At 40.1% G+C, this 24,261-nt stretch overlaps 1 protein-coding gene and 1 long non-coding RNA gene across 4 annotated transcripts in view; both read left to right on the forward strand.

The window, feature by feature from the left end:
- AKAP7 (A-kinase anchoring protein 7) overlaps positions 1-10,320 on the forward strand; it is an 89,832-nt gene extending 79,512 nt beyond the window's left edge. The window contains exon 9 of one of the 3 annotated variants that reach the window (XR_009968671.1): positions 8,654-8,781. Coding sequence is in view for 2 of the 3 variants with exons in the window: in XM_062639571.1 (XP_062495555.1) it covers positions 8,654-8,856 (203 nt within the window). In the remaining variant the exon portion in view is untranslated. Of the gene's footprint in view, positions 1-8,653; positions 9,242-9,616 lie in introns of those variants that run through there. The other 2 variants (XM_062639572.1, XM_062639571.1) reach the window with 2 other exon arrangements.
- Positions 10,321-16,446: 6,126 nt separating this feature from the next.
- On the forward strand, positions 16,447-18,351 carry LOC134174527 (uncharacterized). The gene is made up of 2 exons (XR_009968675.1): positions 16,447-17,147; positions 18,029-18,351. It is a non-coding gene; the product is annotated as an uncharacterized LOC134174527 (long non-coding RNA).
- Positions 18,352-24,261: the final 5,910 nt, after the last annotated feature.

A 24,261-nucleotide genomic window follows, 5' to 3' on the forward strand; every position in this document is an offset into this window, starting at 1 on the left:
TGATTACAGTTATATTAAAAACACCTTGCAAATGATGTTTTCCATTAAAAATTCAATCGTATTACAGTATTTTATGGATGTGTGCAACACATTTTTGGACATCCTGTTGAATTGCAATTATGCTTTCATCTTAATCCTTTCTGGACAAGATTTCATCCTCTTTTGCAGTTCAAGCAGTATGCAGCTGCCTTTCACAACTCATGTTGCTGCAATTGAAATAAATAAATGAAAATGCATGTTGATTAAAATTTGACTTTTATCTCCACAGTTTACAAATATATTCAAAGTCATTTTCCTTGAGTAAAGCCACATACTGTGTGAGAGACTATTTGATAGCATGAGTTTGTATGGAATCTTTTTCTGTGGTCAGGAGGAGCAACAGCACAGGATCAGCTTGTTAAGATTCACTTATAAATACTTGTTTGATATCTGTCTTAGTCCAAAAAACAAAACATTTCTTTTTTTAGACAACTTGAGAAAAGAATGAAGAAGTCTCAGCCAAAACAGTGCCCCATTTTAAGCTGTATAGTAACAATTGAATTCTAAAGAAATAAAAATCTGTCTCAGGGAGAGTTTAAGGAGGACAGGAGCAGATTCTCCTGGAAGGCATGCTAAGGCACATGAAAATCAACAAGGTGCTTGGTGACAGCCAGCATGGCTTCACTAAGGGGAAATCCTGCCTGACCAATTTGGTGGCCTTCTATGATGGGGCTACAGAACTGATGGACAGGGGTAGAGCAGTTGATGTCATCTACCTGGACTTGTGTAAAGCGTTCAGCACTGTCCCACACGACATCCTTGTCTCTAAATTGGAGAGACATCAATTTGATGGATGGACCACTCAGTGGATAAAGAACTGGCTGGATGGCCGCACACAAAGAGTTGTGGTCAATGGCTCAGTGTCCAATTGGAGACCAGTAATGAGTGGTGTCCCTCAGGGATCGGTGTTGGGACCGGTCTTGTTCAACATCTTTGTCGCTGACATGGACAGTGGGATTGAGTACGCCCTCAGCAAGTTTGCCGATGACACCAAGCTGTGTTGTTCGTTTGATACGCTGGAGGGAAAGAATGCCATCCAGAGGGACCTTGACACACTTGTGAGGTGGGCTGATGCCAACCTCATGAAGTTTAACCATGCCAAGTGCAAGGTCCTACATCTGGGTCGGAGCCATCCCAGGCACAGCTACAGGTTGGGCAGAGAAGAGATTCAGAGCAGCCCTGCAGAGAAGGACTTGGGGCTGTTGGCTGATGAGAAAATGAACATGAGCCAGCTTCAGTGTGTGCTTGCAGCCCAGAAAGCCAACTGTATCCTGGGCTGCATCAAAAGGAGCGTGACCAGCAGGTCGAAGGAGGTGATCCTGCCCCTCTACTCTGCTCTTGTGAGACCTCACCTGGAGTATTGTGTGCAGTTCTGGTGTCCTCAACATAAAAAGGACATGGAACTGTTGGAACAAGTCCAGAGAAGGGCCACGAGGATGATCAGGGGACTGGAGCACCTCCCGTATGAAGACAGGCTGACGAAGTTGGGGCTGTTCATCCTGGAGAAGAGAAGGCTGCGTGGAGACCTCATAGCAGCCTTCCAGTATCTGAAGGGGCCCTATAGGGATGCTGGGGAGGGACTCTTCATTAGGGACTGTAGTGATAGGACAAGGGGTAACGGGTTAAAACTTAAACAGGGGAAGTTTAGATTGGATATAAGGAAGAAGTTCTTTAGTGTAAGGATGGTGAGGCGCTGGAATGGGTTGCCCAGGTAGGTTGTGAATGCTCCATCCCTGGCGGTGTTCAAGGCCAGGTTGTACAGAGCCTTGGTGACATGGTTTAGTGTGAGGTGTCCCTGCCCGTGGCAGGGGGCTTGGAACTAATGATCTTAAGGTCTTTTCCAATCCTAACTATTCTATGATTCTATGATAAACTAATGAGAGGTTAATGGTTATTGAATTACTTCCCTTACTATGCTTGCTTGATTTTTACAGTTGACTGGTCCATGAGCAGGGACTTTGAGAATTTGGCAACACATTTGGACTTTGGTAATTAAATTCTGTGTACATCCTATTTTGGTTAGCTGCTGAATTTTTGGGGCCTAGACCTCTCTCTCAACTTAGTAACCTAGCAGGGGAACTTTCTGCTTTCAAGAACATCTAGGTCTGTGGTCACTGGCAACTAAGATTGATGGGGAAGCAACCTACACTGTCTCCCATAATGCATTACATTCTCATTGTGTTTCTGGAGGGCCACTGAAGATGCTGGGTCTGTCCTATTCCAGAATTCAGCTTCTCGCAAATGCCAGGAAGCCTGGTCTTTCAGGCTCTGTAAACAGTGGAAGACTTCTGCCTTGGAGGAGTAGGGACTCTTCTGCTCTTCCTACTAAGCCCTGGCATCCCAGACATCTCCTGTTCCTGCTGCTGGCACCACGCAGCACTGTGGATGGTGAAGGGGGTGTATGTGAATAATTCTGCCTGGATGTTTGCTATTATAATCTGACTGGATGTTTTGGTTCTCCCATTATCAGCGTGCGCAGTGGATGTTCCTCTTGTTATGTAAAATCTCTTCTGTCATTTTGGCTTTTTCCTCTACTTGCGTATTGATGAAAAAATTCAGTAAAACTCCTAGCTTTTTAAGCCATCTTCTTTCCTTCAGATGTTACATTATCTTTGTTTCCTGTTACAGTAGACTTCTTATAAACTGATTAAGCATTAAACTGCATCATTAAGGGAGTCAGGAAATTTCTTTTTCAGCAAGTGTCTTTTAATAGAAAATAAACCCAAGGTATTTAACAGAGCTTGAGGTATACCAGAAGTAGAGTCTTAGTTACCTTTTTCGTATGTTTGTTTTGAAGGTTCATGCCTGTGGCATCATATCCTCCAGTGCTCACAGAAGGAAGAGCAGGTTTAGCAAAGCACATCCTGTTTCTCCACTTTCAGTTAGAGATAGTCAGAAATTTTAGATTACTGAGCTTCAAAGGGTTTTGTCTGAAACAAAACAAACTTTTGGCATGTTTGCCAAGCCTCCAGCTCAAAGAGAGCTGTAGGTATTTTTGCTGTCACCACTGAAACTGGAAAAAGCACCATTTTCCCTGAATAGCTGCAACACCCTCCATTTCCTCTTTACTTGGTATTCTCAGTTTTGTTGGGTTTATTCCATGGTGGTCAATATCAAATTAAAAAATCTTTCCAGCAGACTAGAAACTCACGTATTGAGCATGAAGGACAGTATTGCGTGTTTAGCCTTGTTAGACAGTCCTGTACTCACAGAGCAACATATGTAAGAAGTTTGTTAGATTTCCAAGAGGAGAGCTAAACTAAACATGTTGCTTAACATCAGGTGGGAACATCCAGCAACACAAATGTCCCCACCATCATGTCATAATGAAATTATGATTTCACCCTTCCTCTCAGGTCCTTATTTGTGCCAATTCCTTAAGTGACCACTCAAGAAACATTTCATGCAAGTCCTTCCTAATTAACAAGGAAATGTTCAGAATTGTGACTTTCCTGTCTATGCTTACTGTGTTGATTAGATACGGGCACATGTTCTTGTTTGTGTTCATTACTTCAAAACCATGATCTTGAATGTGCTGGCTCATTCACAGGCTGTTGCAGGGGTGAGAAGCAATGGTCTGGTGCCTCTTTATAGCTTGTTATTTAGTTTATTACCGACTGTCAACTCACTGTCTCTGCAGGGCAAAGGGGGATGGTATTTCTCTAATGCTACAGTTCTGTCAATTTATATGGCCTACCAAAAGTCCTCAATCTTAAACACATTGGTTTGATGCACAGGACACTTCAGTTCAGTATATAGGTGTGGGAACCTTATCTGATTCCCATGGAAGTCAATGAGATTTAAGTTTGAATCGGATTCTGCAGGCACAATAGTGTAGCAAAAAACTAGATGTTTCCACAGGCTGCAGCCAAGCATGGCAGCCTTGCAATACTCTACGTCTCCCTAAGTGTTGTGAGTATAAATTACTTCTTCATTCTTAGGTCTTCTCATACTAACATAGAGACAGTCAACTATGATAAAGGCACAGGCATTGACATCACAAACTGTATGAATTCACATGCTGAAGTCTATCTGGCATTTGTTTTGTTTACCTTCCTTTGTTTTCTCCAACCCTGCCATATGCAGAAGTAATTGATAGTAATCTGCTGAAGGTTTCTTAGTCCATCAGTGGCTTAGGGTAGTTGTCTCCTTCCTTCTACTGCACACCAGCAAAGCTTTTGCCCCTGCCCAGAGGCATTAATAATCAATTAATTTACAGTGAGGGATTATTATGAGTTGGAGCCACTGAGGAGTCACCATAGAAAAGGAGTCTTGTGGTGAAAGCATTGCATATATGCAACAGCAACTTGGCTTATCCTCTTGCTGTCAGTAAGAGGCACAGTGTAAGTAGAAAAATTAACTTTTCCAGCATTCACAAGGAATTTTTTTAACATTAGGTTTTGAAAGATTGGCTGAGTCCCTCATGGGTTTTTTTGTTTCTAGAGTTTGTAAAAACAGTGTTAGAAAACTGATGAACCAAAAGGTAGACAGAGGCATGTCTGTTAAACCACAGCCCTACCCAGTGTACATGCTGTAACCTCAGCTGCCAGAGCATGCCAGCTGGTCTCGGTCACCTGTTCAGAATACCAAGGGTCTTCTTTATAATTTGTCCAGTGTTAGCATTATTTTGTGGTGATGAAAATTTGTTGAAAGGAAAAACAAAAGCCAGTGTGTTGAGGCAAGGATTGCAGAACATTGTCTTGCAGTGTAGGTGGTAAAAGGTTGTAAAACTGGCTTTTCCTGTAAAAGGGATCCACTGTTGGTTCCTTCAATTAAATCTCTCACAAAAAAAAAAATATGTTCTAATAGTATAAATAGGAGAGGGATCCAAGTAACTGTCTCGTCTCCCTCCAAATCTGAGATATTCACATGGACTCTAAAACAGGCTGTGTCCATGTCACCATGAAAATGCTGTACCAGGACCACAAAATCTGATGTGTTCCAATGCAGTATTTCAAAATCCCCATCACAGTCTTGAAAAGAGTAAGGGGATGTAGAGTTGGAGAATAAACCTAGTCCAATAGAGAGATACAGCAGTGACTTTGAATCCAACTTGGATTTGTGTGCAGATGTGGTTCATGTCCATACCTGCTAGCAGCATGCTGTAGGATCATAAAACCCCTTTTGAACAATTCTGTGGAGGTGATACTTCCCTTTTTGTAAAAAATGGTGGTCATTTCAGGACAATAGGTATGCTTCATTTTCAGTAGTAAAAAGCACTGCTTAGTGTGGATGCACTGAGATACATTCACAGAACACCAGGTTGGACGAGGCCTTGGCTGATATGGTTTAGTGTGAGGTGTCCCTGGCCATGGCAGGGGGGTTGGAACTTGATGATCTTGGGGTCCTTTCCAACCCTAACTATTCTATGATTCTATGATTATGGATTTGTTTTCGTCTTTTGAAAACTCCGGAAGAGAATTCTGGGATAAACAAAATGAAAGCTTTTGTTTGTTTATTTTTATTCTGAGCCACGTACAGGAGAATGCAGTGGAGGTTTTATATTCATGGACAAAGAAATAAAGTAGTGGCATAGCACATACTGAGAGGCACAGCATAGATACAGATACAGTGCACATGGTATATCTGTTCCCTTTTCAGAACAGAACTTAAAAACAAAGCAGTTTTTACTTTTCAGACCTCCCTTTTAAATATAAACCATTCATATCTACAATGACTTTTTGTCATTGGTGTTCTGATAATTCCAATAATGTAAGACAGTCCACGCAAAGAAGCATTTGCATGCTGCAAAAGAATCATATATATCTAAGAAGCAGGCAAACAGTAGATGCAGCATGGAGAGAGAGATACAAACAGGACATATATGTGTGTTAAATATTCAAGTGAATATAGAGGATCAATACCTGTTATTACGTGACCTATTTCTGTCAACGGCTGTGAATAGGAATGATACAACAGTTTGCAACTACCTTGCCAGCGAGCCTCAGCATTGCACAGACACTCACAGAAGTGCTATTTCAGGAGTCTGAGAATATAAACAGAGCATGAGTGAATCACGTAGCCCCATGTGCCAGTCCACCAAGGTGGCTGGACAAATAAATCCAAGGGCGCTCTTTGTACAGGGATGTGCACTCATTCACACTCACCTATCTATCGGTCAGACCACATGTATGCCTTCCCAGTGGGAGTGCAGAGCTTGCTTAGGAGGTGCTATAGCTCAACTCCAGGCTGCTGGTGAGCCGTGAATATCTCAAAATACTAAAAATAAACAAAAAAAAAACCAAACATTCTTCAGTAGCTATATAAACTGTACTTTTCAAAGGCTTATTTTAAGTAGTCTGACTTTTCTTTCATGCTTGAGAAATTACTTGCACAGTGAGCTACCTACTTACTTTGAAGTTTTGAATGCAATAGTAGATACATGGATTTTATACATGTGTATGTAAATGTGAACTGTTTTGCAAAAAATATAAGAGTTCTGTCCTTTTTTATACTGTAAGAATAACACATAATGTACTACAAGTAAAATTACATTCTGAGTAAATATAATCATTACTGTTTTGTGGTATCTGGAGGCCTCTGTAACTGATTAGTCATGTTCTGCATATTAAATACAGTAGGGTCAAGTGTTAGAGTGGCTGAGCACCATATTTCCTATTGATTTTATTTAGAGTTACATAGATTGTTAGAGGTTTGTGAGTAACAATTTCTGTGATTCATTAGCAGTTCTGAAAAATGAGAGGCTCTCTAGCTGGAAACCACAAAAACATTTTTCAAGCATCTTTAATAAAAGTGAAGGAAATCTGGAATCAAAGGGTTGCACTGAAAAGAACATGTGAGATCAATTCGTAAAAAAGCTGGGAGGAGATGCTGCTCATATATATCTGAGGTCTCCTGAGAGATAAGAGCCTGAATTAAGTCTCTTCTCTAAATCAACTGAAGGATAGACTTAAACCCAGGATTTACAGGTAGCAAAGGAACTTGGTAAGCAGTGGGCCAGACAACATGGAGTATGTAGCTGTTGGAGTGGGTTTGAGAATAGTGCCTGTGCCTCTGCCAGACTGTCATATTAACCTAAAATGTTTGGTTTTGGAAATGCTAAACCTGTTTTAATGGTTTTGGTTGGTTGGGGTGGGGGATTTGTGTTTTTTTTTGGAGGGGGTTTGTTTGGGTTGGGTTTTTTTCTTTGTTTTTGTTTTGGTTTTTTGTTTTAACCAAGACTGTTCCCATACCTGCCTTTTAAAACGTTTTGTTAGAGTATTTTTCCAATTTTTTTTTTCCAAAATACAATAAAATGCTTTGTCAAGGTCTAGCCTGAAGACCTCTGAGCTGGAGGGTGCAGTTTTTCCTTCCCCACAGTAATGGTGCTGTGGAGGCACAGAACTGGAAGAGTTTGATCTGTCTTGCTGTTCCAGAGTGAGGTGCTTATATTAGCAGCTTATAAGAGTGCTGCCTCTGAAAGTCAAGAGTTTTGTGTACCTCTCCCTCTCCCCCACAAATCCCCATATGAATTATGTTTTATCAGTGAAATCACTCCCGGGTTGTGCAAGCCACTAGGAAGACTAATAAAAGTGCTTTATAATTATAACCTATATATGCTGGCAAACTTGAATAAATTTACTTATATGAAAAAGAACAAATTTACATAATTGAACAGTACAAAGCTTTGTGCGGAGAGCATACAATAGTATCTCTTTCACCAGATGTGTATGAGCAAGCAGCCTCTTATTACTGGTTGCAGAATGCTAACTTCAGAAAAGGACATTAAAAGTGTGACCTTTAAATACAGATGGAGGGAAATAGTTATATACCTAACACAAAAAATTGCATAGTGGCAAATCACATGGCCAGTGAAAATTTGCATTCTTCATTCAGAGGATTTCATACCTCATAAAAGGAGGATGCTGCAATAGGCTATATATTTAATTGGGAAAAGTACCATTTCAAAATACATGTAATGCTGTATGAGAGTCCTTTCTATGTATACAGTTATTTTGTTGTATATATTTATTCATGTGAACTCGTAACAAAGCAGGGAAATGCCAGCTTCTTGCTTTTATTGGCGGATATCTAAGAATAGACTGCTGGTGTTTGCATTCCTTCAACGTGAGAGCTTTATGTTAGAAGACAGAAGGGAAGCAGGGAGGGAGTATATGGTTTTTCCAAGAACGTTTCTATCCTGTGCTTAGAGTAATTTAGTCATTTTTCCTAGGAGAAACTATTTCATTACAATCAATGAATAAATAGATTTTAGATTTATTAAGCAAAATCACAAAACAGGGGAAGCTAAATTTAAGAATGCTGCAAAAATGTAAATTTATCATGTGCCATGTTCTTCATCTTTGCACAGGTGATTGCTGGCAGAAGAAATTAAATTTGCACACTTACAAGCTGAGTGGGTGCTCACAGTGTTAGCCAATGGCTTTTATTGAGGGTTACAATAAAGATGAGCAGTGAAATATTTTTTATGATATACTGTATACATTTTCATGAAACTCTTCTGATTCAGAGCTTAAGGGGGAAATTACTTTTTACAACCAAGAAGAGGCAGTTAATAACTTAAAATCCAGCTCAGACAGAGGCTCCTGATACAATTACAGCTCCTATCTTTCTGTGGCAATGAGTTCCTTCTCTTGTCTGTTGTGACGCATAGGTGAAAAGCATGCAGCAGAGCCAGACGATGCAGAGCTGGTGAGCCTCAGCAAAAGGCTGGTGGAGAACGCAGTGCTGAAGGCTGTACAGCAATATTTAGAAGAAACTCAAAACAAAACCAGACAGACTGATGGAAGCCCTGTGAAAACTGAAGAAGCAGCAAGCGGCAGTAAGAATGAGAGCGACAATGATAACAGCAAGTGAGCACTGTGCAAAAAGCCCGGGAGCAAATATCCCACCAAGAATAACCACAAAAACATGTCCTAGCTCCCTGCTGAAATTTGCTAAGTGGTGCTGGGTGACAGGCGCTCAGCTTTGTGAGTCTCTTATCAAAAGTTTGTTCTGAGTTGAAGGACACAGTCTGCTGGTGTCATAGGTGCTTGCACTGCTGAAAATCTGTTGAATGCTGGGAGGGATGGACGCAGGAAAAAAGACAGGAATGGCGAAGCAGGCTGCTCCAGTCTTCACTTGTTCATGATACCAAGAGTCCCTTCCTTGCTTCTGAAGAGAAACTGAACCCTTTTCGTTTGCCTTTTGGATTGTCATGAATGGCCGTGGAAGAGGCCTGGCCATAAGTGGAAGCAATGCCCTCTGCCCGAGGGTTTGGCACTGCCGCAGGGCTGCTTACTCCATGTGAGAGCACGTGCTGTTTCCTAGTCAACAGCAGTCAACCCCAAGCTAAAAATTACCACTACAGATATTCATCGCAGATACTATTACACAGTATGTAATATGACAGGAGTTTCTCTTAAATGTGACGCTGTACTGTTCTTTACTTTTTGGTATTATTTGTTGATGTAAATTATATTTTTTGACAAAGTTCCTTTTTATAAAAAAAATATGTGCAAAAAGGCTGAGCATTTACTACTGTCCAAGCCAGATATGGTCTCTTTTTCTCCATACATTAATGATTCTAAAAGACATTAGTTGTTATAAAACATATTATATTGTTCTTTTCCTCTAGGAAAGAGCCATGAAGCAGACTTAGTAAAGGAATCTTTACGTAGAGAAACGCAGGCCCTGTTATCCAGACTGAATCAGATAAAGGAGCTGTTATCCAGTCCTGAGATCCGCACGAAAATCAGCAAAGAACTGTTTGAAGACAGGCACAAGTCTAACAGTAAATGGAAAAGTTGTATTGACTCTGGATCTCCAAATGCATGATTGGAAATTGCCATGATGTAAAATGTCATCAGGTTGTTTAAAGACAGAAAATATTTCTTCAAGGAACTTTCTGTTTCTTTTATACAGAAAATATGAATGGGTGCAAATGGGTCATGAGGGATCATGCTGGAGTACTTGCACAGAAGGACTATGTCTCATAATGATGGAGTGCAGTCACTCCTCAGCACTCCTTTGAAACATGCTTGAATGTGCAGGTATATGTCATGACTCCAAAGTGGAAAAATACTGGTTTCCAATAAATCTGAGCAAACACTGTGCCCTTCCTTTATCACTGCAAATAATTCAGATTTTTCTCATAGATCCCTTCCCTAGCAATGATATACAAATATTAAAAAATGAATGCTTTTAAATACTTTTAAATGTGTATTTGAAAAGAAACTTTTAATTATCTGCCTTTTGGATATGTACTGGCATTTTGGGTTAGCATTGTCTGTTTTTCGGGTTTTTTTTTGACCAGCACTTGAATACATGTATAAATGCTGACATGTTTCTGCTGATGTTTACACTAATGCAAGAATGTTTTAAATTTCTGAATGAAATTCAGGCTCCACTAATCTCAATGACAGACTCTCATTGGCTTTAATGGAGTCAGGATGCTGCAATTAAGATTTCTCGTGAAAATAATAATATTCCTTGGGATAATACTTGCCTTTTTACTTTTGTAGAACAGTGGGTTTGTACTTTGTTTCTGATGTTTCCTCCATCTCTACCTTCTGCTGCCCGCGGTGGGGTGTCAGTTTGCCCTCATTGCTCCCTCCACACACATGCAAGATTCACTGAAGCTTTGGGTGTATAACAGTGCAGGAGTAGGTCCAATATTTACATTTTTTATAAACATTGTTTAAAATTGCCTCTGATCATAAAAGCTATAAAATATGTGTTGTGATTGGTATCAGAATTGTGCTGTTAGAACAGCTGTGTGCATATACTTCGTTGGTCTCAAGCACTGGTCGTTTATCTCATGCATCAGAGCGCTTTTTTCTCATACGTAACGGTATATTCAGAAACGTCTCATACGTGCTATGTTCACAATAAAGTATTTTTCTTTTGCACCCTATGTATGTTTTCACCTGTCTCTAAACGGACTTCAGTAAAACAGAGCACTGGCAAATAACAGGGTTGACAGAAACAGTGCTGGAATGAATCACACTATTGACTATGGTTGTTGTGCCAAGATGCTGACCTGAAATCATGTGGAAGCATTAATGCAGATAAGTTAGTCCCAAAGAATTCTTGGTTTAAAGAACAAAATTCTGAGATTCCAGCCATTAATATTCTGGGCAGTATGGGTGTAAGACGGAAGTACTGGTGCAACTTCTAGAGGTCTGCTCTTCAGCGTCAAAAATTGAGTTTAATGACTATTCTCAGATTTGCTTTAGAATAATAATAATAAAATCTGTAGTCATCCCTGGAGATTAAAAAAAAACAAAATACACAAAGCTTTCACAGGTGGATCTGTACACCCCTGCACAGTGACTCTGAGCTCAGCTTGTTCCTTTATTGCATAGGCTGAATAGAGAAGTTTCTGTATTGTATCAGACTTTACTGAGTACTAGTTCATTCAAAGACAGCCTTTCATATGGTATCAAGCATTGTAAATCCAACTTGCAAACAAGACTTAAATCCAACACAAAACCAGGCAAGCAGCTGAGAAAACAGGAAAGTAATGTACTGTATTCTGTCTAAATCTCAGGTTAGCATCTCCCTTTGCTTTATACAAGTCATTACCATGATTAAATGACTTTCTACATCATTCAGATTGTAAGAGTCATTGCTAGTTTAAAATAAAACTGTAGAAATTAATCACTGAATTTATGTCAAGACACTTTGATGAGTGACCTGGTTATTAGAGACTTTGCTTCTTAGGGATGGGATCAAGAATAGCAACTCTGAAAAAAATTATTAAATATAGGAGACTTAATGGCCTCAATATAGGCAGTATCATCTGAGACACCCTGGAGTGGGCCTGGCATGGATCTGACAAATATGACACGAACCCTACAAGAAACATGTATTCTGGATCAGGAACTGGGGGCTAGAGGATACCCCAGAGCCTCTAAAAAGGTACTGGATACCTGTTTAAGCAACTAAACCCCATCTTTGATTTTCAGATGTCTTGACCGATGCAAATCAGCTTTTGTTTCTAAACCATTCATACTCTTAAAATGCCAGCCATAGCCTTTATTTCTGGTTTTGACGAGACACTGCTATTAATTTACTTGGAAACAGAACAGGGTTAAAAAAAAAGAAACCCAAAACTTGCATCTGGACTATTTCTCTTATGGCAACATTTCTTCTTGCTTTCTCTATTCTTCTTAATTAATTTTTTTTTTCTGCTGGTAGTGAAGCCTGGCTGCCAAATTAAAGCATAAATCTCTTGTATGGAACTGTGAGATGAGCACTGAAGAATGCAGATACATAGAGACTGTGAAGCTCTGAGCCGCACACACCAGAACAAATATGTTGCCTTCTTCACACTTATAAATCATTTTCATACAACAATTTGTTTTTCCAATTAAGTGCTTCTTTTGGGGAATGTCTGGAGGCAGCGATGAACAGGTTATTCCGGGAAAGTGTTGGCATTTCAAAACAGATGGTGCAAGTTTGTCCATGTTTTATTTTCAGTTCTACCTTCTACTTTGTTCATACTCAAGGGTATTTATATACTGCTGATTGTAGTGGTGTCTGTGACAGGTTTAAAAGCAGTAGCTCAGCTTCCAGGACTAGGCTAGCTAGAAGTGTTTTGACTGCCCATGACCCACTGAGAAACTGTTCCTGACAGTTTCCTATGATTGGTCTGGGTATAGAGCCCAGGAGTTGCAGAAGCCACATGTTTGATACCTGAGTGGCCCTTGCCATAAATTGCCTGCACTGTTGAGATGTACATTAGAGGTGTTTAAGAGTTGACAGAGTAACCAGAGAATTCACTAAATCCATGTAAGTCCTGACCAACAGACACCAACTTTCTGATGTAGGAAGAAAGGCTGCTGTAGAAAACAATTACCTCCAAGCATGGCTGGACATGCCATAAGGATGCTCAGTCTGGTAGCTAAATAGTAATGCAGCAGATGAACGTGTATCTTTGTGAAAAGGAAACTAAATGGTATTTCTCTGTTGACTGAACATGATACAAATCTAAAAAGCATTGGAGCTGAAGGTCAGATTCAGACACTGTAGCCAGATATACAGATATGGGACCCACACTGGATAATGCCCGTTATCTACTAATGGTCCTACTGAAGTAAGTAAGATGATTTGAGTGGTAAAATACTGCTTTATGGCAAGGTTATACAACCTGCCAGTTAGGATTCAAGAGGCTTCACATTATATATTTATAGGAGTTTGTGATTATAACTGCACACTAGTGTATGCTATTTTAGCCTAAAGGCTATGTGAGTGTGTCATGGATCAAAGGGTGTCAGCCATGCTTCATTCTGGTGACAAGAATGATACTATTTCATTTTTATATCGGTCTAGACATGACTCATATATTCTTGTTAGAATTCTGATTTTATAAAGGTCTTGAGAGATATCCCACACATTTATTCTGTCTCCAAGCAATAAAAATAGAAGAGCAAAGCCACAGCACTCGGTACAGCTGTAAGTTCAAGTTTAGTAGAAATATATACTTACTTTCAGTATTCAGTTATGCCTCAGAACACACTAGTAAAATAAAGTGTAAACAGAAACTTTATCACTGCAGATGAAATATTACCTGCAGAGCCACGTGCAGCCCTGTGGAAGCCAGGAGGAAATCTGGTTGCCTAAGGTGGACCTGGACGCCTCAGGGTTGCTTCACTCTGCTTCTAACCTGGGGCTTTGTTTTGCACAATATTTTTCAAAGCTGTCTTTTATCTGTGAATGCCCTCTGCCTCTGTTCATCTGTTGATGGCGTATTGTCTTGGCCTGAGAAAAGAAGGGACTGAATCCATACTGTAGCTTTCCGCTGTTTCCATCCCTTTGGAAGAGGGCAGAAGGTGTCACTGAATTCCCAAAGAGGTTGATGTCTTTGCAGAGACACCTCTGGTTTGACTCGAGCTGCCAGAGGTCAGAGGAAGCCCTGCATGACTGTTTGCTGAAGTCTTCATCTAGAGATGCCTACTGTCTGATCCTGAGGTAGCAGAGACAGCCCAAAACCACAGACATAAGCGGTTCCAAAGGGGTGCACCTTCCAGAATTGAGAAGGTGAGTAGGTCAACTGCTTGATTAGTGGGCAGTTGGATAAAGTAAGTGGTGTTTTAGGTTTATGAAAATTGTACTAATTCATGGTCATGTTGTAATTTAATTTGTAAAAACCTTTTGAATTTTGACTCTTCCCTCAGTTTTCACCTAGTGAGTTATAAGGGGTCTTAATCTCTGAAACTGACAAAGGTGCATTTGCTTTCAAAGAGCTCATTAGTGCCGTACCATGATGTTCTGTAAAAGCACTTTGTGCTTTTTCAGTTAAACAAAATCACTACATTGGCCTGGTTTTGGAGGCAAGGAGTCACACCATTCTTATGGGAAAAGAAACTGTTTGAACTGTGGAAATAGAGCACATTAATGCTGATGTGTGTTTTACTCCGCTGTTCGTTTGATCAATGCAGTTTCTGTATAAGCAAGTTCTTAGCGTGCACTTATCTTCTCATTTATATTCTCCTCATGTTAAGTCTTTATAATGAGAACATTTGTACTGAATGAAAATCAGTCCCGAGAGATGGCTGGGCGAGAAATAAAACACACTCACAGAGGAGCAGTAATTAGAACAATACGTAGGAAAACAAAAAGTGATATGCCTGCCATTTCTGGCATAGCAAAAAGGGCACTCTGGCATTGATAACCAAATACTTCTGCAGCAAGAGGCTGGAGTTTAACTGCTGGGTGCTGGTCTCTGCTCCCACTGCTGTTTATGTGCTTTGCTCAGTGACTCCTGGGCACAAAATGCATTAGCAGAACTGTTTGTTGCAAGAGACTCTCCTCATTGCTGGGAAATAAAGCCCTCTTTTGCTCTTGGTGATTAAGGATTAAACCAATCAAAAATGCAGATTTAGGGTAGTTAAAAAGAGTTGATAAAGAAACTACACATGGGTATTTCAGCAGAAGCGTACTTGAAATAAAAGGAGTTTTTCTTTCAGGTAAGAAAGGCAGAGATGTTTTGAGGTCAGGATTGACCCTAGAGATTCCAGCAAAAGTACTATTAGAATTCAAAGCCAGGCAAAGCTCTGCAGTTTCAGAATCCTTTTTATTTTAATTCTTTTTTTTTTTTCCCCAGCCATACAGAGAACTTCAGGCACTGGAACATTCAGAAGAGAAGAAAACATGCTGATATGATTTGACTTCAGTCATAACTCATGCACCAAAATGTAACAAAACGAACAACACCAAGAATAAACTCCAGCAGCTACTGATAAAATTCGAAGGTACCTGCCTCTGCAAAAAAAATAAATGATGTAATAAGTCAAAATGTTTAGAAGGCTGAAGGATGCAGCGAAGCAAAATGATAGTGTTCTCTGCATCTGGCCAGTGGAATGGTGCACAGCTGTGTTTGTCACTCAGCTGTACTGTACAGGCAAATGTCCTAATTCCCAGTCACATTTTGCAATCAAATGCATCTGAGAGGGGAGGCTGGAAGAGCATGCGGCCTTGAAATCCTGCTCTGGCAGAGCACTGTCGTGAAGGGCTACAAGAAGTATTCAGGATAGAGGCGAAGTCAAGGCAAAGCTCAGGGACATGTTCTCTAGGGGAGCAGGAAGAAGCAAAGGAACAAAGCGCGCATTTGAAGCTCCTTTTGCTAATGCATTTTATCGTTGTGTAGGTCCACTGAACTTCTGTGTCTAGCAATCGAAGTGGACTCAGTAGTCCAACCTTAAGTGTGCACAGAGATCTACCTAAGTTAATTGCAAATAATACAAAATTCTGGGGTACCATGTTGCCACCCAGCGGAGCACAGTGGGAAGCCAGCCTTCCTTCTCCAGAAGTGAATGGTTGACTGAATGCTTGCAAATGTGTGAATGTGATGGCTGCAGCATCAGGCTGCTGGCTGCCTTACTTCGTGCCTGTAAAAGTACAGTAAATTGGAATACAAATCAGGGGTAAGAGGAATGGAAATTTCTATTCCTTGTATAGGTAACATCAACAAACTTACTTAGGTTAATAACCGAAAAAGATCCACTTCAAGACCAGGCAGAATCATCAAGCAAATATGATAAGTAGATAAATTAAAATCTGCTTTACAGTTATGCTCTGAAATGTGATGTATCACTGCTCCAGGGTGGATGCTCGTGTTTGTAGAATGATTGCTAACAAAAGGAATATATGGAGGGTGGATAAACCAACATTCTAAATGAATAATACTGCAAAGGTAATTAAAATGTTTCAAAAGTGAAGGTGCAATAGGAAAAAGCAATTTAATTTTTTAGTAAATCCAGATATTCTTAACTTCACCCTTCCCAGCAAAACTTCAAGCACAGAACAGGTCTCTTCAAGTGCAGGTATAACTCCATTACACTTAAACCATAAAAAATGTGTTAATCAAAGAAACACGTAGCTGAAACTACTTTTAATGGTACATGTAGCAGACATACAGAAAAATATTCATTGCTCATAAAGCTAACATTTGTTAAAAATTACCTGGCATTTTTGTTACATACTTATTCTGTAATTTTCTACGTAGATATAGTAATATTTTTTACAGAAATACAGGGGAAACACTGAAATACAATGGGCACCCATTTAATTTGTACCTTTAAAGATTATAAAAAAGCAAATGAAGTTATGCACTTCTTTGAGGAACTGGAAATTAGCTTACCAAGTTACATACTAGATAGTTTCGGTATATCAGGGTTTAACACTTGCAAAATAACTCAGACTAAACACGCTACTGGACATCACTGGATTTAGTGAGTCACACAAAAGATATGCACAGAGAAGCCACAGATCAGTTTGTGTCATTTTGTCTTGTTGTCCTGTAATTTCAGGCTATTGGAAGACGACTTTTGTTTCTGGTAACTGCAAAGATGATCCTTCATAATTACTTACTAAGTTTCTGGGTTTTTTACCAGTGTAGCATTTCTGGACCATCAATGCAAATTAATAATTTATATGCATTAATAATTTACACTAGGGAGTCTGATGGAGTAACAGAGGCTGGAAGCCATGGGATTAAAGGGAAGTAGGATCTTCCCTGTAGTAACTGAAGTCACCAGGCTCACGAAGAGAGACTAAAAGAAGATGTATGGGGACTCTCCTGTCTTTGTGGAGAAGAGCAATGTGCTCTACGAGGCTGGGTGAACAACCTACCCCATCAGCACAGGAAAACCTGGGCTGGGAAGGTGACCACAAGTAGGTCTCAGCTCAAAGCATGTTATGGCCTCTCTCTTTGTCAGCTTGTTTGGGCATCTTTAACCAGTCACAGACTGCAAACAGGACAAATACAACTCAGAAGCAAGTGATAGTTTGTAACAACCCAACTTAAAAAATTCGAGTAGACAAACTACTAAGCTAATCATCTGCATGCTTCCCACCCCGAAGCCTCTGCTGGCCAGGTGGGCATTGGATGGGAGGAGAAGGGTCGGTCTCCAGAGTCCTCCTGACTGGAGCCTCCGTGGTGCTGAGCTGTCGCCTGCCATCCCTTCTACCAGTGCTGGTGCACAGACTGTGTGACCCAGTGATTCCTGGCATGGGGATCCTGCCACAGTGTCTCACATCTTTCTCAGCAGCCTGAACCAGAGTTGCTTAGGGGGCCTGTGTCAAAGCAGGACTTTGGCACCAGGGTAGGATAGCAGCTAAGTCCCAGCCGGAGGGAGTCTTATTACAGAGACTGGCCAAGCATTGCCGTGAGCCAAGGTAAAATCACAAAAAGGGAAGAGGAGCTAAGAAAGACATGCTTGTAGGTGGCCTCCTGCACCACATCACCCCCAGTGCCACAACATGACCGGCAACCTCGCCACCCCCCACGTTGTCATAAGAGTCATTCCCCATATCAGCAGACATTTCCGTACAAACACTGCATTAGTTTATGCATGAGCGGATTAATGTTACTATTAATATTCCGGACTCAACTGGTCCTTGCGAGGACTAGAAAAAGGAAGTTTCAGAACAGTCTTAGCTAACATTTGTTAATCATTGTTCTTGAAAGAAGTCCTACAACACTTGGCTCTGCTAAAGTTTGTTTGGCAAATGATTCTTAGCCTGTCTCCTTTTCTCACTCTAGAGAAATCCAAGCAGAAAATCGCTTCAACCATGGCTGGCCTCAGAAGGTTAATCACAGAGGCACAGGAGAAATATGGGCAAGATCAAGTGGAAACCTGAGGAGGTGGATGCTGAATACACAGATAAAATCTCTGTATTGCACGTAATCTTGTCTTTTCTCTGATTTGCCTGTGAGTCATGTTGCAGCCTGGGAATCATCTATGCCCCATGGAAGTGCTCATGTTCAGCTGTTTTGTGTAATTCATCCCTAACTGTCCATGTTATTTAGCTTGTAGTTTTGTATAAGACCAATTTAAAAATAAACATAAGCCTTGCAGAGACCTAGCACAGTCTGGTGTGAACGTGTTGCAGCAGCTGAGTTCCAGTCCCTTCATATTAAAGAAACTACGTATCCTACCAACTTTTACCCTGGAAATCATACAGATGAACTAAGAAGCTGTCAAAAGAAACATTTCTTAAACCAGGGAGCAAGAGTCTTACCACACATTGTATTAAGTGTACAGGTGGGCACACTAGGTTCTGCACCAAGCACAGGCCAGAAAGTCTCACCTGGTGGCTATGTTGAGACTCCTTCACAGTTACACATGGGCCACTTGTATCCCCTCCACTTCATACTCCAGCTACAGCAGCCCATGTCACATGTCTTGTCTTGTACGACAAGAAGGGTTTTGCTCAAACATAAGAGCACCATAAGGTGCTTAAATGGAGAGAAAAAGCTCAGAGTGGCGCAAACACAGAAGCTGAGCAAACCTGGGCTAAGAGACACCGAAGTTAGATTTAAAGATTAGATTTAAAGTTAGATTTAAAATCAGAGTAACCATCAGGAGGGTCTTTCATCAGATGAAAGGACAGATGGAGAAGTAGAATACCAAACCTGAACAATTCAGTATTTGTTAGGCAGTTGTTTATAGACTGGGCTGCTGGCTGATGTGTAAAGTAGCTGTATTTTTCATCAGACTACTTTAGAGTGTGTCCAAAAACTGAAAATGCCATTGCTACCCACAGGCAAATTCACCTAACAGTCTACAGGAAAAACATACTCAGGATATGACATTTACATTAGCAAAAATGGAAGTAAACTTAAGCCAACAGTGAATACTTTTAAAACTCTTGTTCCAAGCCTTTGGGATAAACACAATTAAATAATGGCAAAGTAAACCTGTGAACATAGTCACAGATTCATTCCACAAGTCTCATTATTGCTTTTTATGGGCTTAAAAATCATTATGCATAAAACTATGCAAGAATAATTGAACATAACATCAGAAAAACTCAGCATTTTTTGTTTGTTTTGTCTGTGTCCCCTCCTATATAATTTCAGAGCCAAATGAGAATAGGAAATCTATTCTTTCTTAACAGGTATTGCACATGTCAAACTGTAGTTTACATGCAGAAGCATATTTCAAACCAGAAATTTTTCCCATCTGCATTGCTCATGTGAACATAACAGAGCAAAGCTCCATGCTGCTGCCTTACAGGAGCAGCCAGCAATGGCTGCTTCAACAGGGGCAGCTGAATGTTTCTCTCCCTGGCAGATCCTCCCAGTTTCGAGCAGTCAGCCCTTCAGGGATCCTGTGACTGGGAGCTTGTTGTATCTGGAGCTGGAGGCTCTCATTCCCAGCCTGATTGCCAAAAATTAAAATTATTTCCAAAGAGCAGAGAAGAGACAAAAGAAGATTATGATAAAACACAGTTGAAGTCATAAGTGAATTAATGAGCTAGAGAGAAACTCGGTTCTATTTAACAATAATGAATAGAGTATTATTTGGTATAGTCCCAGCTCTCAGTCAAGGTAGGCTGCTAGATGCTGAGTGGATTGGGTTGCTCATTTGCTCTACTACTATTATCTATGAATCTGTCCGTGGATGTCCATGTCCTGTAGCATGGACAGGAAATGGCAAAGCTCATACTACACCATGGTTCTTAGCATCCTGTGGCAGGAGTTGCCCAAAGCACTTAAATACTGAGATTGACAGCTGTCCTTTTATTGCCCAGATGACATTTGGCAGTTGTGGTAAGGAGGATGTTCCCTGCAGCGAGTTGGTGGACAGCTTTGTTTTTCAAACAGGACACTGCAAATCCTTACCACATGGGAGGTCCAGAGGCCATGGCCACCAGCGGAGGAGCAGCCATGCGATTCTGCCTGGCATAGATGTGTTGCTATTAGCAAGATTTTCTTCTCACAGAGAAGCAATTTGGATAAGTCACACCCTCCCAGGGCAAATGTATTTCAAATAGACCAGAGGGTCAAATGCAATGCATTAGGCAAAACTGCTAATGTATGATAGAGTTGTGGCTGCTGAAAATAAAGACTTAATTTGAAAGAAAATGGTCTTACTGTGTTATTAGGTTAGGGGAAATGCTGCCTGAATAGCAATTAGAATTGAAATTACAATTTTTTTTCCATTTGGTTAGGGAGCGAAATAGCAAAGCCTCAGCTAGCAGAAGTCTGGTTCTTCTTAATGCACCAAACCTGCTAACCTGAGAGAAAGTATTATTCATATTCCCTTTCTGTCATGCTCCTTTTTTATATATGTTCTTTTAAATTATAGTCCTTCTCAAATACATGGCAACAGGCTGGGTGCATATTGTTATTTGGGGCTTTGACAGCCTGAATGCTTTCAGTATTCTCTGTTGCAGTAAGGAGCATCAGAGGAAGCTGTCAGGACTCGAAGCAAACAACAGGTTTGTCATACAGCAGATAATCAATCTGTGGAACATATTGAAGAAGGATCTTGTTAGTGGAAAATCTTTACATGGCTCAGGGGGATGAATGGATGAGTATTTGGAGGGGATATCCACTGTGGATTGATACAGAAACCATATCCACTTCATGAATGTTCCAACTGTAAAATTATTTCTGCCTTTTAGAATATGAAATTTTTTAAGTCTGTTATTCAGCTCATCTGTAAAAGCTGTAAGAATTTGTTACCTTTACTCCTTGAGCTTTGGAATGTTGCTGGACTATATGTATGATCGTATACACGAAAAGCGTTGTTACCAAGCTGCGATCAGATTATGGATAAAAATATAAACATAGTCTCGGTAAATTCAGGACAGCCTTTTGGAGGTGATAAGATGTGCAGATTGCTCTTTCATAGCCCAAGGGAGTTTTCATGCTTCAGCAGTATCTTTCCCACCACCAGCACAGAAAATGATCCTCCTTCCCCTTAGATCAATTTAGAGCTCCTTACTAACACAAATAACCTACTTGCTATTTCTCTTTTATTTGGGAGTGTTTTCTTCTCATATAGGCACTGTTCTGTATTTATGTATTTTTATTCTTGTTGGCCATTGCTATACCTCTTTAGCTCTAGGACAGGCCCTTTGGGCTGATGTGACTAGAATTGAAGACACAGTTGTCATTCCAGAGACACATGCAGTCTGGCATGATGATATTTTCTTCTATATCGCTATTTTGTTCCTAATAATTCCTTATAACCAATAGCTTATTGGTTACAGCCCTGAACTAAATTGAAATTTTCAGAGAAATACTCTCAGTAATTGCAAGATCTTTTTCCTGGCTAGCAATAGAGAGACTGTTATTGTGAATTAGGGTAGGTTTTGCATTACTTTGTAATTATCAATGTTGAATTTCTTCAACTGTTGCATTATTTACTGATATCTTTTTACTGATCTTTACTGTGAATAATTCAATATCAGCAAAGTATGTCTCCTAATTCTTCACATTCTTTGCATGATCACTTACAAACATTATGGAGTTCTACAGCTATTAAATTTCCTATTACACTGCTAAGTTTATACTCATAATTGCTTCAATGCACTATGAGGAGAGGCATTGTTAAAATGATTTGGTGATTAGCTCATGCTTAATTGTACATTTGTTGATATATTCAAATAAATCCAACAGATTTTAGTCTGAAAGTCATGTTGATTCATTCCCTGTATAACACATTTATTTATTTTTTAATATACTCTCTGTTAATCTGCTCAGTATACAAGCCAGCTTTATCTCCCTGTACTTCACATTTCCTCAGGGGGTTTATTAAGTACCGATGCCACATTTGTCATTTTCTCATCCTTAGGATCTCAGGTGATTTTAAGCAATGATGCACAGTTTGGTCATTTCAAACCATCCTAGGACTGAGTGAAGCAGAACTTACTCATGGTCTGGTAGCTGGATTTTACCTTGTGTTTTGTTGCATTGCTGTGGGAAATTCCAGAGGAAAAGCAGTGCCACACTGCAGGCTTAGCACTTCACCCACCTGCAGATAAGCACACCTTTGCTTTGTACCAATTGCTTTCAAGTCCAGGACTTTTTGGAATTCTTAGGCTACTTATAAAGGCTCAACAGAAAGTAGTAAGAACAGGTACCTCTTGCCAGTGGTCTTAATTGAGTGTATGGTGCACTTCCAACTGAGAGGTTTTAGTGGTCCTTGTGTCAAAAATATGCTGTGTTAGATCCTTTATCAATGCAAGTGTGACAGAACTGGCATGGATTAGTTAATTTTGCTGTGTAAGAAGCTCAGATAGTTGAGCTCATATGCAACTACCTAATTTTCGATGCAACAATAACCAGAAGAACCTTGGGCCATACATGGCCTTGCAGCCAAAAAGGTAGAAGAACAGTATTTCTTCCCTTTCAGAAAACAGTTTGGCTAAACAAAGCTCCCATGCAAGGTGAGCCCTCAGGGGAGAAAACAGAGGTACTGGTGGAGGTCAAACTGCATGGGCCTCCCCTTTCATCCTTCTACCAAGACTCACGCAGGTGAAATTAGGACACAAACTCAGACAGCAGTTCTTTGTCGGAAGGAGAAGATGGGAGATCTTCCAAGCAATTACAATAACTTTGGTCTAGACTCATTTCCTCTTGCTTGTATTTAGATTTAGTCAATTCAAGGGATAAGAAATAAGGATCTGTGGGAGAGGGGTAATTTAACAAAAAGAAAAAACCCACATGCTGAAGTTAATATTGTTTTATACAAGAAAATTTATTTTTGGCCTTCAGAAAGAAAACTGCTTTCAATTTTCTGTCATACTAAAGCCATTTTGCACCATATGGACTTCTGTTCCAGTGTTCAGGCAGGAAATATTTTCTTTCCTATGTAAGATTCATATCTTAGTTTCAGTGATCTCTAAAACTCAGTTGTGATGCTAATATTGCATAAGTTAGACTAAATATTGACCACTAAATATTGGATTGATTTTCTCATCAGAGATTCCATTTCTTTAATGTGCAAATTGTCATGTCGTTGCAAGGAGCCTGTTACAGCACTTTCCCTTCTGCTAGTGCTAGAAACAGAACCAGATTTCGCACCATGGCTTGATCCCAACCTGCTAAGTATGGTGGCAACCCTGCCTGCTATTTTAGCACTACAGAGGCAAACTTGAAAGACACTAGATCCCGTCAGGCTTCTGAGGGATGTGGCAAGAGTAACAGGTACAAGAACCAAATTTAAGTCTCTATTTACAAATGCGAAACTCAGCACTGGACATCTTTGGCATATGTCAATGTAGTGTTACTGACTTGGCTTTATTCTACATCAGGGCAAACCTACCTGAAAATGTACCTTTAGTATTATGTTTTCCACAATGACAGAGAAACAGATCTATCCAGACAAAAATTTTCTTGTATATTTAGATGTAGTCCATAGTGTACCTCTCCTCATTTGCAAGGGTACAAACATTTGAACTTTGGTTCACAGGATGTGTTGTCAATATTTTAAATAAATTTCAAACAAATGCAACAGTTTTTGGCTCCAGATATCACAGCTGCCATTGGTAAGTAATCCTGGAAAATTCATTTAGAGATAACAGCAGGTGTTTAGATAAGCAAGTAAAAAAGCACCTAAACCTTGTGCCTGAATTAGAACAAAGTTTTCCTTATGACTACTGGGGTTTCCTGTTTCTGTTTGGGTTGAATAATCCTTGGGAACAGTTTAACACAACTATGCAGCAGTTCCCATCCCTGCAGCATCTGTGAAGCAAAGAACAACTCATTAAAACCCCAAAATTAGCAAGTCTTAAAAATCCCATAAAGTTTGTTTGACATTCGTTTTGATTTTGAAATGAAAACCTCATGTGGAAACCTTTCTTTGAGGAAAACCTGCTCACACCTTTCTTTGCTTGGAATAATCTCTCTTCCCTCGGAGCAATGCTGAAAACACCGAGAAACAAACACAGGATCTCCATATGTTTTTCCAGCTGAGGGTCTTCATTCAGTTAAAATATTCTTAATCTCTTAAGTGTGATCTGATGCCACTTCTTTGTGGG

This window comes from Pezoporus occidentalis, unplaced genomic scaffold, assembly GCF_034315485.1.
Source record: "Pezoporus occidentalis ecotype Australia unplaced genomic scaffold, CSIRO_AGI_Poc_V1 ctg61, whole genome shotgun sequence".
NCBI classification, from domain to species: domain Eukaryota; kingdom Metazoa; phylum Chordata; class Aves; order Psittaciformes; family Psittacidae; genus Pezoporus; species Pezoporus occidentalis.